The sequence below is a fragment of the Pseudophryne corroboree genome, assembly GCF_028390025.1.
Source record: "Pseudophryne corroboree isolate aPseCor3 chromosome 3 unlocalized genomic scaffold, aPseCor3.hap2 SUPER_3_unloc_3, whole genome shotgun sequence".
Classification (NCBI taxonomy): Eukaryota; Metazoa; Chordata; class Amphibia; order Anura; family Myobatrachidae; genus Pseudophryne; species Pseudophryne corroboree.
The window spans coordinates 149,316-166,685 of record NW_026967519.1 but is presented as its reverse complement, the minus strand read 5'-3'; the positions used below and the strand labels follow the sequence as shown (position 1 = coordinate 166,685).

The following is a 17,370-nucleotide window of genomic DNA, read 5'->3' as shown; positions in this document are numbered from 1 at the left end:
TCGTTGGGGAGGAGCACCGTCGAACTCCAGCTTGTAGCCCTAAGAAATGAGATCTCTGACCCAGGTATACTGGCAGGAAGCCTACCAGACGCGGCTGAAGTGACGCAGTCGAGCTCCCACCTCGAGATCCCCTCGGGGTGGGTGGGCACCGTCATGCTGAGGTCTTAGTGGAAGCAGAACTGGTGGTCTGTTCCTGAGAGCTGGTGCTTGCAGGTTTTCTTGACTTACATCTGGTGCCTCTATTCGTATTTGAGGCACCTCTGGCCTTAGAACGAAATCTGTAAGACCGAAATGACTGCATAGACAGCCCCGTGCAGGAGCGTCTCGCCGGCGGGGCCACAGAGGGGAGAAACGTGGATTTCCCAGCCGTATCTTTGGAAATCCACGCATCCAACTCAACCCCAAAGAGCCATTCCCACCGAAAAGAGGAGGGAATTCACACTGCGTTTTGATTCTGCATCCGCAATCCAATGACGCAACCACAAAGCCCTGCACGCCGACATTGCCATGGCAGAAGTACTAGCATTAATATTTCCCATCTCCTTGAGCGAGTTACACAGGACGCGTGTAGTGTCCTGAATGTGCTTGAGGAGAGTCACCATAGTGACCGGCACATAACTCTGGAGAGGCCCTCCTGAATCTGAGTAACCCACATATGAATGACATGGGTCATCCAGCTATGACCGGCCTCTGTGATACACCTGCTGCCACGTAAATAGATTTTAGCGTAGTCTGTATTTTCCGGTTCCCAGGATCCTTCATGGTAAAGGAGCCCGGGACAGGCAGCACCGCCTTTTTAGACAGTCGAGAGACTGATACCTCAACCCCTGGGGCTTCCACCCAAAACTTCCTGCCTTCAGGAGGAAATGGGAAAGTGCGCAGCGTCCTCTAGAGGGAGCTTTAACACGTCCCGTATAGCCAAAATTAGGGGTTCAATACCCCGAGCAGAATTGGAATCCCCACTAATGGGATCCAAGTCTTCCAATCTTCCTGTATATCCTCATCTGTATCAGAGAGTAGAGCAGGTAAACCACGCTTTTGTGGACCTGCATGAGAGAGAGCGGGGCTGTGTAACATCTGCCCTAGCAGCTAAGTCTGCAACAGCTTGTTGTAGTAGCCGAGTTTTATGTACATTAGCAGTGAGCTGGGATGACATATCAGACATCATAGTTTGAAGAGACTCTAGCCAGTGGGGCACTGGACCCTCTCCCACAGCCCCTTCACTGATTTGTGAAGATTGGCTGCATTGTTCACAAAGAAACAGAATCAGATGACAATAGAGAGAATCTGGTGTGACATACACGGCATAGTTTGTGTTTACCCAAGATTCACAGTAAGCACAGTAGAGGGGAGGAGCCAGCACAGCCAGTGAAGAAATTTAAAGTGCATCGGCTCTTTTGGACCCCGTCTATACCCCATCGTACTAGATTCCCCAATATCCCTTATGGATGCTAGAGAAAGAGTGGAGATGTGGACCACGAGAAAAGTTGCCCCTAGCAACCAATCAGCTTTGAGGTAGCATTTATATAGCATCACATATATATGTATAACATACATTAGTGCTGGTATACGACTTGTCTCAGACGCAAATCAGAAAAGTATTTCATATACAGATATTATTACTCTTATTGCAAAGGGAGGACAATATGTAATGTCAGGAGGATCTTGGGATATGTGACACCACATCTCTTTCCACTATTCAGAGAATGAATGGCTACAATGTTTCAAAGGTCAGAAAGATGTTACACCTAGTGTTGTATACCAAACACCAGAGAGTGTGGGGAGGAGACTGGTCAGATCTCTGGGCTGGTAACACACAGTGACATGATGTGAGGAGGAGAGCAGGAGTATAATAGGTTCTGATGGCTCCTGATGTATGAGATACACCAGAGAGTGTGTGGAGGAGACTGGTCAGATCTCTGGGCTGGTAACACACAGTGACATGATGTGAGGAGGAGAGCAGGAGTATAATAGGTTCTGATGGCTCCTGATGTATGAGATACACCAGAGTGTGTGGGGAGGAGACTGGTCAGATCTCTGGGCTGGTAACACACAGTTACATGATGTGAGAGGGAGAGTAGGAGTATAATAGGGGCTGATGGCTCCTGATGTATGAGATACACCAGAGAGTGTGTGGAGGAGACTGGTCAGATCTCTGGGCTTGTAACACACAGTGACATGATGTGAGGGGGAGAGCAGGAGTATAATAGGGGCTGATGGCTCCCGACTCCAATGGGCAGATACTTTGCCCTTATTAGTCTGTACTAACAGTAGATGGTGGAGAATAACAGATTGCTGTAGTGACTGAACAAGGAGAATATGTGATTATTACTCACCTGTGCTGATATCTGTAGGGATTTCCTCCTCCTTACACTGCTGATCACCCATCACATGTGTCTGCTCTTCTACTTTTATATCTTCTACTTTAACATCAATAAGATCTTCACCCTAAATAACATAAAAATATCAGTGTTCAATATTCAAACACCTTCAGTACAGATCCTTAAGTGTATATTCATCTGTATTTCAGTATTGTGTGAGACCCTACCCGTCTCTCCTGTGGGACACTGTGATTCTCCTCTGTATGGTCCTGGGAATAAAGAGGACCTGGGGTATTCCTGTTACTGGACCCATCTGTAGGAGACGCACAGTGACTGAGTACATTGTATATATGTGATTATTAGATGATGTGTATCTAGGTGGTCCCATAGCTGCTCTCTCCATTACACTACACGACAGTCTCCTCTTACCCAGTGATGTGAGGGGCCGGTGATTCTCCATCGTCACGTCCTTGTACAGACCCCTGTGTTCCTCTATATACTCCCACTCCTCCATGGAGAAATAGACAGTGACATCCTCACACCTTATAGGAACCTGACACACACAATGATACAGTCATTACCCAGACACATTCCCCGGTGTTACTGTATAATGTCCCATTCCCAGCAGTCACCTCTCCAGTCATCACCCAGATACATCCCCTGGTGTTACTGTATAATGTCCCATTCCCAGCAGTCACCTCTCCAGTCATCACCCAGACACATCCCCTGGTGTTACTGTATAATGTCACATTCCCAGCAGTCACCTCTCCAGTCATCACCCAGTCACATCCCCCGGTGTTACTGTATAATGTCCCATTCCCAGCAGTCACCTCTCCAGTCATCACCCAGACACATCCCCTGATGTTACTGTATAATGTCCCATTCTCAGCAGTCACCTCTCCAGTCATCACCCAGACACATCCCCTGGTGTTACTGTATAATGTCCCATTCCCAGCAGTCACCTCTCCAGTCAGCAGCTGAATGATCTTGTTGGTGAGATCCAGGATCTTCTGGTGATTGTGCCTCTCATGTATCAGTGAGTGAGCTAGAGGCACCGTGATGGGGCTCTGGGTCCTCCCCAGTCCTGACACACGGTGATGGCTGCTGGGTGTCTCACACTCTCCAGATGTTCCCTTCACTACTGTGTGATCCTGTGTACAACATTCATTAAATTCTACCATGTGAACAGTAGATGCTTACATACATGTACCGTGTCATTATTACTAATAAAACCTGCTGAATTAGAAGAAAGCGAAATCTGCATATTGGGCTGATGTATCAGATAGTAAGGAGTAAATTGATTTTGCACATTCTGGTCAGTTCAGGGTCACCGACAAGACTCAGAGATTAAAAAAATATTCATATAAAGTTTGATTGGAGAAATAAATAATGAAAAGAAAACATCACATGTAAATAGAATCTATAATCGCCTCCTTCACTATTTTATCACCAATGTCCTATGTACCTATAATCTGCAGGCCTCTGCTGTCATGTATGAGACAAGAGGACATGACATTCCCAGAAACCCTCACCTCTCCAGTCAGCAGACAGATGATGTCCAGGAAGAGATTTATTATCCTCTCAGTCATATCCATCTTCAATGCCTGGTGATTCTCCATCATCACGTCCTTGTACAGGCCCCTGTGTTCCTCTATATACTCCCACTCCTCCATGGAGAGATAGACAGTGACATCCTCACACCTTATAGGAACCTGACACACACAATGATACAGTCATCACCCAGACACATCCCCTGATGTTACTGTATAATGTACCATTCCCAGCAGTCACCTCTCCAGTCATCACCCAGACACATCCCCTGGTGTTACTGTATAATGTCCCATTCCCAGCAGTCACCTCTCCGGTCATCACCCAGACACATCCCCTGGTGTTACTGTATAATGCCCCATTCCCAGCAGTCACCTCTCCAGTCATCACCCAGACACATCCCCCGGTGTTACTGTATAATGCCCCATTCCCAGCAGTCACCTCTCCAGTCATCACCCAGACACATCCCCTGGTGTTACTGTATAATGCCCCATTCCCAGCAGTCACCTCTCCAGTCATCACCCAGACACATCCCCTGGTGTTACTGTATAAAGTCCCATTCCCAGCAGTCACCTCTCCAGTCAGCAGCTGAATGATCTTGTTGGTGAGTTCTAGTATCTTCTGGTCACTGTGCCTCTCATGTGTCAGTGAGCGAGGTGGAGGCACCGTGATGGGACTCTGGGTCCTGCTCAGTCCTCCTGACACACAAGGATGGCTACTGGGTGTCCCACACTTCCCAGATGTCTTCCTCACTACTGTGTGATCCTATGTATTGAGAGAGCCATCAATAAAACTGAATGGAAAACGACATCTATATCTCATGCCTAAAGCTGGCGTCATTATAACCAACAGTATGTTAAAAGTAAAACCTGGTAAAAGAATGCAAAAGGACCATGTCACCGCTCTCCACAACTGCTCCAGTGGGGTACCATGGCAAACCAGCCAAGAGGCCACGATCATACAAGTCGAATGAGCCCAGAGGGACGTCGGACAGGCGCATCGGGAGATAGATATGCCTGACGAATAGTGGCAGTAATCCACTGAGCAATAGATCCTTTGGAGGCTAGTCAGCCACAATTGGGAGCTACCACAAGGATCAAAAGTAAAAATTGAAAGCAAGATCTCTTGGTTCAAATGGAAAGCACCTTAGGTAAAAAGAGGTCTTCGTCCGTAACACCACCCTATCAGAATTAAGGATAAGTAAGGGAGGCTTAGAAGACAGGGCCACCAATTCCAATATCCTCACAGAAAAGGCAATACCTAGGAGGAAAACCACCTTCAAGGTAAAGTAGCAGAATTTCACTATCTCAAGAGGCTCAAAAAGGAGGTGAAGAGTCTCCATAACTAAAATTTAAATTCCATGAAGGGATAGGAAGAATGTATGACGGGAGTATATGAAGGACCTCTTAAAGGAAAGCTTGCACAGCCGGAATGAAAGTCATCTTTGGAAAAGGACTGAAAGTGCAGACACTTGTCACTGTCACTCTCTCTCACCTCCCCAGTTATGTCCCTGTGTTAGACACTCCCAGATCTCACCTCCCCAGTCAGGTCCCTGTGTTAGTAATACGAATATGAGTGATGTCACTGTGACACTCCCGGGATGAGCATTTGTATTCACACTGAAAGTATTACGCTTTTCCTGGACAATGCGGCAATAATTCAGTGAGACGCCCAGTCATGGAGCGCTATTAACAGCTTGTCCACACTGAAATAATCAGTAACAATTAAAGTGGGCACAACTCTACTGTGACAAAATACAACATGGATACATTTGTATATAAATTGGCTTGTGTGGGCAACATAGTGTAGAGTTCAGAGAACAGAGGATTGTTGAACCATATCTGCGCAGCTAACTCTAATCAATTGATATCTTCATAAGTTTATGAGCAGTTGTATCCACACTGACAGCACGAGATTGATACTAAGAATCTGCCTTCTTGGGACAGTCATTATTAAAAATTAAGACTGCAAGAGAACTGATTTATATACATCCTAATTAACTTTGTATGTGAACACAAAGGCTGATATTACAGCGAATAATAGAGTTTAAATATATTAATTTTGTGACTGACAGTATAGTTATCGACATTTTGAATCACAAATGAAGTAAATATCAGGAGTGTTCATTGACATCCCGGTACTATATATTTTAATTCTTTTTTCTTTTCTTTATATCTATCTTTTAATATTTCACCTTTTTAGCTTCAATAGATGGGGATTTATTAATTGCATATATCTAATAAAAGTTATGTTTTATAATTGACCATTACATTAGAGTGTTGTTTTAGGTGGGGAATAATTAATCAATTCATAATCTAACTAATATATATATATATATATATATATATATATATATATATATATATATATATATATATATAGTGAATGGTCGTGGTGACTGAGGCCACGGACCATGGACCCCCTCACCACAGAAGCAGGCGGCACTCCACGGATTTGATGGTGAAAAATTTTTTTATGAAGCAAAATACATGACAAGTCCAACGTTTCAACACCGCAATGGGTATTTTTGTCAAGGACACATGGTTTGCACCATGTGTCCTTGACAAAAACACCCATCGCGGTGTTGAAACGTTGGACTTGTCATGTATTTTGCTTCATAAAATTTTTTTTCACCATCAAATCCGTGGAGTGCCGCCTGCTTCTGTGGTGAGGGGGTCCATGGTCCGTGGCCTCAGTCACCACGAACATTCACACCGTGTATGCATCTGAGGAGGGCACCCCGGTCTGTATCCACGTTGCTCCTGAGTGCCAACTATTTCTACTATATATATATATTTATTTATTAATTAAAGATATATTTGATATTGATTGCGAAACTCTAATCGCCGTTGAGCACAATAATGCTACCACCTTTCCTCTGGTAGCACGCGCCCATACATGGCTACAATTTCTTTTGGGTTGACATTGTGAATGGGATGTAACCGTCGAATTGAACTTGCGCGGGAACGTTTGTCTGTCTGTCTGCCCCTCACCTTTCCCGTCAGCAGCTGGATGACCTCCACAGTGAGGTTTAATATCCTTTCAGTCACATGACTCCTGTCCTTGTCCATCCTCCGTGACATCATTTACGTGACTTCTAGTAAAGGGTCTCCGGTTCCTCACAGCTAAATGGTCTAAGAATAAATGTAATAATTAAAATAAATATCAGAGAGAGTTTACAAGTACCATAGTCATACAGCAACTCTGTATTACTATCTGCATAATTCATTCTTCTAGTCTCACACATTAAGATTCCTTATAGAGCTCTGGGGGAGATTCATTCAGGCTTAAGGTCTGAATACGGACACAGACCAGTCTGAAACTTAATTCCAAATTGGAACTTTTAAAAAAATAAATCCCATCTCTTTGACCGACTCGCAGTCATCCGCATTGTCAGATCTGGAGCTGCGACTCCCTCCCGTCATAGCTGCCTGAGATGTGACTGGAGTGCGGCCGGAGGGGTTACTTCCCTGACAGTGCAGAAAACACTAATGATCGCAGCACAATGGAAATGTATTGAAGTTAATGGCCGGACTGTGCAGCTAATGAGGCCCCAGGTGGCTTCCGGCATCTGACCTGCTCCATAAAACAGACGCAAACTATATAAATATAATCTTATCTCCAAACATATAGATAAAAGTGCCCATCCCCAATTGTTCATCCCAGAGACAATGTGGCGTGTAAAGTGTGCTGATAAGCACTGCTCCTGCTGTGTTCATATATACGGATAAATGGGGGCGCTATTCCCATTTGCCACCAATTGAGCGCCATCATTAGCAGCTTCACATGACCCGGTTCCCATCACTCTGGGGGCGTGTCCAGCGTTCTCCGAGCTGCTGAGCTGCCACCGGACCCTTCCAGCACTGTTTAGGTGACGTGCACATTTCCTCCCCCAACCATCCCTCTCCGCAGGATGCTGGCGTTAGTAGGTTGGATGGTGGAGTAGTGCCCGAGAAGAGGGAAGAGGAGAGGGGGGAGGCAATTGGCTGGAAAGTGTCGACCTTTTGGCTGTTGACCCTTTGACCCGAATGGCCTTTTGACCTAAGTACACCAGAGTACATTGCATCCGGGAAGTATTCACAGCGCTTCACTTTTTCCACCTTTTGTTATGTTACAGCCTTATTCCAAAATTGAACAAATTCTTTTCTCTCGAAATTCTACACAATACCCCATAATGACAACATGAAAAAAGTTTGAGATTTTTGCAAATTTATTACAAATAAAAAAACTAAGAAATCACATGTACATAAGTATTCACAGCCTTTGCCATGAAGCTCAAAAAGGAGATTTATGGTAGACTTAACATTGTTAAAGCTCTTTCTGCGAGGTACACTGGATTCCACAGGGAAAACATTGGGTGTAGAGTGGACCCAGAGAAGCACCAACAAGCTAAAGCTTTAGGCTGTCCCAGGAAGTATTGGGGGGGGGGGGGGACGGGACGGGACTCCTCTATAACCCCACCTCCAGGCACTGTGAGCTCAGTTTTATTAACCAGTCCAATGCAGGAGAAGGTAAAAGAAAAGGTAGATGTTAGTCACACGACAGGAGAAGGTACCAGCAGCTAATGCCATACAAACCCATAGAAGCTAGGTGCGTCAGGGTGGTCGCCCAGTGGAACCCAGTGTACCTCACAGAAAGATTTAACAATGGTTAGTCTACCATAAATCCCCTTTTCTGCAGCAGGGAACACTGTGTTCCACAGGGAAAACGTCGGGTGATATCCTAAAGCAGTTCCTCAAGGGAGGGGACGCGCCTTAGCGGGTATGAGAACCCGGCGTCCAAAGGAAGCATCCTGGGAGGCGGAAGTATCAAAGGCATAGAACCTTATGAACGTGTTCACTGAGGACCACGTAGCCACCTTGCACAATTGTTCCGTGGATGTGCCACGGTGTTCCGCCTACGAAGGTCCACCAGACCGAGTAGAATGGGCTTTAATGTCAACAGGAGCTGGGAGTCCAGCATGCGCATACGCTTGTGCAATCACCATTCTAATCCATCTGGCCAAGGTTTGCTTATTCGCAGGCCAGCCACGTTTGTGGGAACCATATAGTACGAAAAGGTTATCTGACCTCCTAATAGAGGCAGTCCTCTCTACATAAACACGGACAGCCCTTACCACATCCGTAGACCGCTCTTTGGGAGACAAGTCAGAAGAGATAAAGGCCGGAACAACAAGCTCTTGGTTAAGGTGATATGATGACACCACCTTAGGTAAATAACCAGGGAGAGTTCTAAGAACTACCCGGTTATGATGAAATATCAGACAGGCGCTTTGTCCTGTCGTCCACCCTAAGTCCAACACCCTTCTAGCAGAGCCAAAAGCCAGTAGAAACAGGACCTTGGTCGTGAGCCATTTTAGGTCCACCATCTCAAGAGGTTCAAATGGAGACTCTTGCAGCGCTTTCAGAACAATAGACAGATCCCATGGAGCCACAGAAGGGACAATGGGAGGCTGAATTCTTAACACACCCTGAGTGAATGTATGAACTTCAGGAATAGATGCAATCTTTTTCTGAAACCAAACAGTGTTAGGGTCTCCTGCCCTGTGCTGCCACGTCGTCAAGGCAACCGGGAGACAAATGCTAGCAGAGTAACCTGAGCGCAGCTGATACTCCGGTTCGGGTCTTTTGCTGTGCAGTGGTTACAGGCTCTGTGCACGGCAGGGGATCCGGTGCTGGTTTTTGTGCTCACAGTCTGTGAGGTCTGAGTGGGGCGTGGACAGCACCTGCTATATAAGGCCTCTTCTCAGGTTAAGCAGATGCTGAATCTTTGTTGGTTAGTCAGTTCCTGAAAGTTAGCCAGTACTGTGTAGCTTTGTATTTGTTGTTGCTTACTGCAAATAGGCCTGGGGATTTGGTACTACACTCTGCCAATCCAGACCTAGCAGTAAGACTGGAGTCAGTCGTTTAACTTGCTGGGGTTCTTTTGCTACTCTGTGAACTTAGCAAGTTTGCGGCTGTATTCTCAGATTTGCCTGCTTAAATCCTGTCTCACTGTGCAAGGTGTTCAGGTGTCAGTTTAGTGGCAGTAAGCTGAACCTGTGCACTGCAAGTGAGGATTAGGATTGTGGAGACTCTCCTTGTGTCTATCATTCCATCTCTGACCAAGGAGTTTACTGCCACACCCGTTGGTAACCCTTTAGGGTTTTGCTGTTGTCCTTAGCAACAGCATTTCGGGTTCTCTACGTATTAAAACACAACATCTTGCTTTTTCCATCTGAGCATTACTAATACTAGGGAGACACCCAGTTTTTTAGCCTCTGGGCTTCTCTGTTCACTTTGTGTTTATTTTGTTACCCTATCACCTTCTGTGTACGTAATGTCATATTCCCCAGTCTGTCTGTGAGTTCATTTGTTTTGCATCCCTATCCGTTCAAACACCAGTACATTCCTGCAGGCACTGGTGTGCATAACAAACAGACAACAAGGTAGATAAATGAACCTTGAGGGAGGCCAGATGAAGGCCTAAACCCAGGTCTTGTTGTAGAAAAGCCAAGATTCTAGAAGTTTTGAATCTGTAGGCATCAAAATTCTTATCAGCACACCAGGTGAAGTAAGAATTCCAAAATATAAAAAGTACTAAATTGCGCTATGAACGGGATTTTTTTAGCAGCTCAGTTCAAGGTTTTCATATAGTGTAAAAGTAAAAAAGCGCTTGATATGTGTAAATATGTGTATGCGCAAAACCTGTGAAAAAAGAAAGATTAGTAAAAAATGTTTACAGCCCTTTTTGGACTATTTGGGACTGGATTGCAGTTCAGCCAAAAAGAAGATCAGGATAACTATCTACCCCTATCAAAATAATCAGTCCGTAAGTTGTAAATGACTGATATTTATATTAGGAGTATCTTAACCCTGTTCGTTCTTGCTTCTTAGCAGCGGTCCCGACACCCATGGTACAAGGTGTTGTTGTTAGGTAGGCGGCTGATGTCTAGCCGCTCTTTGATCAGCGGCTGGCGGACTTGATTGGCGGCTAGCTGGCTGCTAGTTCCCCGTCCAAGCGGCTGGCGGCTTTAATTAGCGGCTAGCTGGCTGCTAGTTCCCCGTCCAAGCGGCTGGCGGCTTTAATTAGCGGCTGGCTGGCTGCTGGTTCCCCGTCCGTGTTCCACAGTCTGATTTTGCAAATTCGGTGCACAGTAGGGGTTCCTTAGTGTATAACCCAACGCGTTTCAGGCATAAGCCCTTCATCTAGGATAACTGATGGACTTCCTCAATCCCTTTTTATAGGATAAAAAAAACTTTATTAAAAAACGGAAATTCAATTAAAACAGGCGGTTACCATGTGTCCTGATTTTTTGTTAGGAGTGAAAAAGCAGAAAGCTGTCCATAAAATTACTTTTTTCTTTCGATGTTTATCTGGTTTTGCGCAATTCTAATAAGGTGATATGTATATAATATATTTATACTAATTTATAAAAAGGCATTAAGTTCTAGGTCAATGTATAAACCCTTGGGAGTTAACGTATCCATGAAATAAATCCATTTGGTTTCTTTTTGTCTCAAAATTTGTGAAATGTCGCCTCCTCTCCAATTATTTTCCACCCTTTGTATGCCCATACATTTTAACTTTGAAGCATCTTTAGTATGACAGTCTAAAAAATGTTTGGACACACTGTGGGTCTCCAAGCCTTTTTTAGTATTTAGTATGTGCTCAGATATGCGAATCTTCAATTTTCTTTTAGTCTGTCCTATGTATCGGTGTCCACAAGGGCACTCTAACATGTAGATTACCTTTTCGGTGTCACAAGTAATTCTACCTTTTACATCAAATTCTTTTTTTGTGACATTGGATTTGAATTTCTTTATGGGCTGTACTGATGTTTGCTTGGTTGTCTTACATGCTACACATTTTAAGCAAAAGAAACTTCCCTGATTTTCCTTTAATTTGGTGTCTTCAGATGGTAAATAACTTCTAACCAGACTCTGTTTTAGATTCTGTGCCTTTTTATATATGATCTGTGGTTTATCTTTGATCAGTGGTTTTAACTTGGTATCCAGTTGTAAAATATCTCCACGTTCCTGCATCCGGAGATCCACCTTGACGCAGAGAGAGGTCAGTTCGTCCAACGAATCCGGGAGTTCCCTAGTGACCAGCTCATCCTTCAGGCGATCAGAGAGACCGTTCCAGAAAGCAGCTCTCAGGGCGTCATTATTCCAGCGAAGTTCAGAAGCAATGGTCTGAAAATGAACCACGTACTGGCCCACGGATCGGGAGCCCTGACGGATGCGTAGCAAGTCAGAAGAGGCCGTGGTCATCCTGCCGGGCTCGTCGAAAATTCTTCGGAAGGACGTGATGAACTCAGTGTAATTGGAAACCAATGAATCAGATCGTTCCCATAGTGGAGACACCCAATCCAATGCAGAACCTTCAAGCAAAGAAATAATATATGCCACCTTGGACCTGTCTGTGGGAAAATTATGTGCGAGTAGCTCAAAATGAACTTCGCATTGGTTTAAGAAACCTCGACAATTTTTGGGATTCCCATTATAATGGGAAGGGGTAGAGAGTTGAAGGTGCGGACTGATACCAGCCAATGGTTGAACATTGCTGGGGGCGGCAACTGGTGCGGCTACGGGAATCAGGGCCGGAATTACAGAAGCTAAGGATGCTTGAATCTGATCCAGACGACCGGACAACTCCTGGAGGTACTGCATCACTTAGCCCTGTGCTGCTTCCTGACTTTGCACGCGGGAAGCCAAGTTCTGGATGGCACTTCAGTCCGTGTTCCGATCCCCCGGGTCCATGAGGCCTGAGTATACTATCACTGACCTGGTTTGGAGGTGTTGTGGACTCGGGGTTTCTTCCGGTGACCGGGAAGAGGAACCGCAACTGGGACGCAGCAGAGACGGCCGAATATAGGTTTTCCTCATGCAGGATTTGGTCGGCAGACAGGAGGCACGTGTGGACGCTGGAGGTCTTCTGAAAGACAGAACTTGAAAAGGCGTTGATGAATCGGTGAAGAGTATCAGATGCTGGAGACACCAACCGCGCTTGAGAGCACTGGGTGCTTGGAGGCACCGAGGTGCTTGTAGGCGCTGAAGTGCTTGGAGGCACGGAGGTGCTTGGAGGCACGGAGGTCACAGCTTCTGTAGCAGAATAGATGATACTCAGGCGCCGGAGCTCTGCCCGGCGTCTGAATTTGAACTTCCCGCCAGCGTCTGATTGGAGAAGCGCTTGATGACGTCACCCGCACCTTCAGTGAACGCCGGGCGTATCCGTGACGTTCACACTATGAGCGCTGGACGGAGCGCCGGGAGCCGGGGACCGCCAGCGAGGACGGCTGCCCGGAGATCCAGCGCCCCCGGAGAGGCAATTACGGCGGCGGCATGACAGTCTGGGCGTTGAGGAAGTAGAAGAGGACGCTCTGTCGACAGACCCTGCAGGTTTTAGAACCAATGCCGTCTAGGCCACGCTGGAGCGACTAGAATTAGTATTCCTCCTTCTTGCTTGAACTTCCGCAGGACACTCGGCGGGAGTGACACTGGAGGGAACACGTATGGCAGCCGAAAGTTCCATGGAATGGCTAGTGCGTCCACTAACGCTGCTCGAGGATCCCTGTTCCTTGATCCCAAGACCGGAACTTTGTGATTGTGTCGAGACACCATCAGGTCTATGTCGGGTAGGCCCCACCTGTCCACTAGGAGTTGAAAGACTTCCGAATGAAGACTCCACTCTCCAGCATGTACGTTCTGGCGACTGAGGAAGTCCACTACCCAGTTTAGGACGATCGGTATGAAAACTGACTATATTGCTGGCAGATGGCGTTCCACCCAACAAAGGATCTTTGACACTACCAACATTGCCATGCGGCTTCAAATGCCGCCTTGATGGTTTTTGTATGCCACCGTGGTGGCGTTGTCGGACCGTACTTGAACAGGTTGTTCTGTAGTAGAGGTGGGGCGAGGGTTAATGCATTGAACACCGCCAGCAACTCCAGAATGTTTATCGAAAGGAGTGATTCTTCTCTGGTCCAGCAACCCTGGAAATAGTGTTGCTCCAACACCGCACCCCATCCCCGCAGGCTGGTATCTGTTGTCAACAGGACCCAGTTGGGGATCCAGAAGGGATGACCCCTGGTCAGTTGCTGATCCTGGATCCACTAGGTCAGTGATATCCGAACCTCCGGAGTCAAAGTGATCATGTGAGTCCTGATCCGATGAGGTAGGCCATCCCACTTGGAAAGGATTAACCTCTGCAGAGGACGTGAATTAAATGGGGTGTACTCCACCATGTCGAATGTCGACACCATTAGGCCAAGCACTTGCATCACAGAGTGTAACGACACTCTGTAGCAGGTAAGGAAGTATCTTATCCTGTCCTGACGTTTCAGGACTTTCTCCAGAGACAAGAACAGACATTGACTTTGTGTGTCCAGGAGTCCTCCCAGGTGCACCATGCTCTGAGCTGGGACCAGCGAGGATTTCTTCCAATTGATCAGCCACCCGTGGGCTTGTAGGAAGCTTACTATCAGTTGTAGATGACTGAGGAGGACATCGTGGGAGTTTGCCAGGATCAGCAGGGTCATCTAGATATGGCAGGATCCTGATTCCCTGACGACGGAGATGCGCCGTCATTACGGCCATGACCTTGGTGAAAATCTGACGAGCTGTAGCCAGTCCAAATGGCAGAGCCTGGAACTGATAGTGTAAATTGCCAATAGCAAACCGCAGATATTGCTGATGTGACTTGGCAATAGGTATATGCAGGTACACATACTCTCACAAACTTGTTTAGTGATTTGAGGTTGAGGATAGGCCGGAAGGACCAATTCGGGTTCGGTATTAGAAACAGGGTCAAGTCGTTACCACTGCCTCTCTGGGACAGAGGTACCGGCACTACCACTCCTGTATCCAGGAGAGAACTCACAACTTGCTGCAAAGCTTGCGCCTGTAACTGATCCCAGGGGATGACAGTGGCGCAAAAATGGTGAGGGGGGACGCCTCTTAAACGAGACTACATACCCGTGAGAGACAACTCCTCGCACCCATGCGTCTGAAGTGGTCTTTAACCAGACCTGGGTGAACTGCAGAAGTCAGCCTCCCACCCAGGGGGAAGCCCGCCCCGTCAGGTGGCAGGCTTGTCTTGTTTAGACGCAGGCTGACGGGGCGCTCAGGACTGCTTTGTCTTGAGCTAAGTGGTTATGCCTGACCTTTTGCTTTCCCTTGAGGCCGAAAGGAACGAAAAGTGGTACCTTCTGCCTTCTGTGCAGAAGAATTAGTATTTGTGAGGAAGGCAGTCTTAGCAACCGCCAGTTCAGACCCAATTTTATTTAGGTCTTCTCCAACTAAAATGTCTCCCTTAAAAAGGGAGTACCTCCAAAGGTCTTTTTGGAGTTCAGGTCCACCTTCCATGACCTTAAACACAGAATACGGCTAGCCAGGACAGACGTAGTCGACACCTTGACCGCCAACGCACCCGCCTCAGAGGACGCCTCCTGTAATAGGTGGCGCTGTAATGTGAGACAGGTATTGTCTGGCACTGACAGATATATCGTCGGGCAGCTCATCCTCTATTGCCTGAACCCATGCTTCAAAACCTTTAGCAGCCCAAGGCGGCAATAGTGGGTCTACGTACAGCACCTGTAAGGGAGCAAATAGGATTTCAGGCATCCCTCCACACACTTATCTTTCGTTTCTTTCAGAGAAGTGACAGTAGTGACAGGCAGAGTGGATGACACCACTAGGCGGGTGACATGAAAATACACCGGCGGTGAATTTTCCCCACTTGTTACATAACTCTGCAGGGGGAGGATAGCGAGTCAAGGCCCGCTTAGAGAGAGAGGGAACTTTTTTTCCCTGGATTAGCCCAGGGTTCCTGCCGGATGTCCACCAAATTGTAAGAACGGAGTAATAGATCTTTAACCACCTTCTGCCTCTTAAACAAATCCGTTTTCTTAGTGACAGTAGTGGATTCCTCATCATCATCAGTGTTTTGTAGGACTTGCTTAATAGCAACCACTAGAGCAGGAACATCAATCTGCAGTTCAGAGTCCTTGTCAGAAAAACTGATTCAGTGTCTGACAGGACAGTACCCTCCTCTTCAGATGAAACATCTGAGAGATTCGTGGATTCAGAGGAAGAAGCAGCCCGCTTAGATGACCCAGAGACACGGGAGTGACCTGAGGTAGATTAACCGCAACTGGTTAGACCAGAGGTTCTCAATCTCGGTCCTCGGGAGCCCACACAGTGCATGTTTTGCAGGTAACCCAGCAGGTGCACAGGTGTATTAATTACTCACCGACACATTTTAAAAGGTCCACAGGTGGAGCTAATTATTTCACTTGCGATTCTGTAAAGAGACCTGCAAAACATGCACTGTGTGGGCCCCCGAGGACCGAGTTTGAGAACCTCTGGGTTAGACAAACCATCCGCTCAAGGCGGATTCATCACAGGGACAATTTGAGGCTGTAATGGCACAGGTGGTCCCATAGGGGGCGTCAAGCTTTCCACTAGAGTACCCAGTAGGTTTGAGAACGTAGCCCAGTATGGCTCCTGATTGGGTACAGGAGCTACGGACTGACTGAGGAAAGTATGACAGAGTAAACAGACCATCATACACAGATTCCCCGCTCAGGTAAATCTGTGGAGCATACTCTGCACGATGCAGGAGCGCCCCAGATTTCCCGCTCTTTCTGTAAGACATTGTACACAAATGCAACACAGAGCGATTTAGTAAGATGAAACCAGACAGAGTAGAATACCTGCCAATAAATCCGTTAGTATGTGACGGAGTCCCAAGTACACAACACCTGTGATTAATTCCGGTATTATGTGACTGAATACACAGTAGATCACCCGTAAAAGGTAAATACTGTGACGCAGTATATAAATGACCCTGACGCATCTAGTCCTTAGGGAAAGTGAAACCTCACAGCAGATACAGGCACACACAGTCACAGTGACAATGCAGATAATTATCAGTTATGACAATAAAACTGCACTGGACTAGTATACAATACTATATTTTATATATATATATATATATATATATATATATATATATATATATATTTATTTATTTATTTATTTATATTATTTATTAACACAGCACAGTCCTAGACCGGAGGTATTTATCTATATCACAATACTCGTACAATGGGGGTCATTCCGAGTTGATCGCTAGCTGCCGTTCGCAGGGCAGCGATCAGGCTAAAAATCTGCATTTCTGCGCATGTCCAGCAATGCGCACACGCATCATACGGGTACAATGCCCGTTGTCGTTGTGCACAGGTTCTAGCGATGTTTTCAGTCTCACTGACGGCCGCAAGAAGATTGACAGGAAGAGGGCGTTTCTGGGTGTCAACTGACCGTTTTCAGGGAGTGTTTGCAAAAACGCAGGCGTGGCTGGGCGGGTGTATGACGTGAAATCCGGACACTAATAGGCTGCAGTGATCGCAAGCGCTGAGTAGGTTCAGAGCTACTCAGAAACTGCACAAACTGTTTTTGCAGAGCTCGGCTGCACATGCGTTCACACTTCTGCTAAGCTAAAATACACTCCCCAG

The 17,370-nt window shown here is 46.5% G+C and overlaps 1 protein-coding gene across 1 annotated transcript in view; it reads right to left on the bottom strand.

Annotated features, from left to right (window-relative positions):
* LOC134983999 (oocyte zinc finger protein XlCOF7.1-like) overlaps window positions 1-17,370 on the bottom strand; it is a 166,758-nt gene that overhangs the window by 25,719 nt on the left and 123,669 nt on the right. Inside the window, exons 10-14 of the mRNA XM_063949658.1 lie at window positions 12,639-12,788; window positions 11,786-11,968; window positions 3,854-4,027; window positions 3,284-3,472; window positions 2,337-2,448 (exon numbers count right to left, since the gene is read on the bottom strand). Coding sequence (XP_063805728.1) covers window positions 2,337-2,448; window positions 3,284-3,472; window positions 3,854-4,027; window positions 11,786-11,968; window positions 12,639-12,788 — 808 coding nt within the window. The remainder of the gene's footprint in view (window positions 1-2,336; window positions 2,449-3,283; window positions 3,473-3,853; window positions 4,028-11,785; window positions 11,969-12,638; window positions 12,789-17,370) is intronic.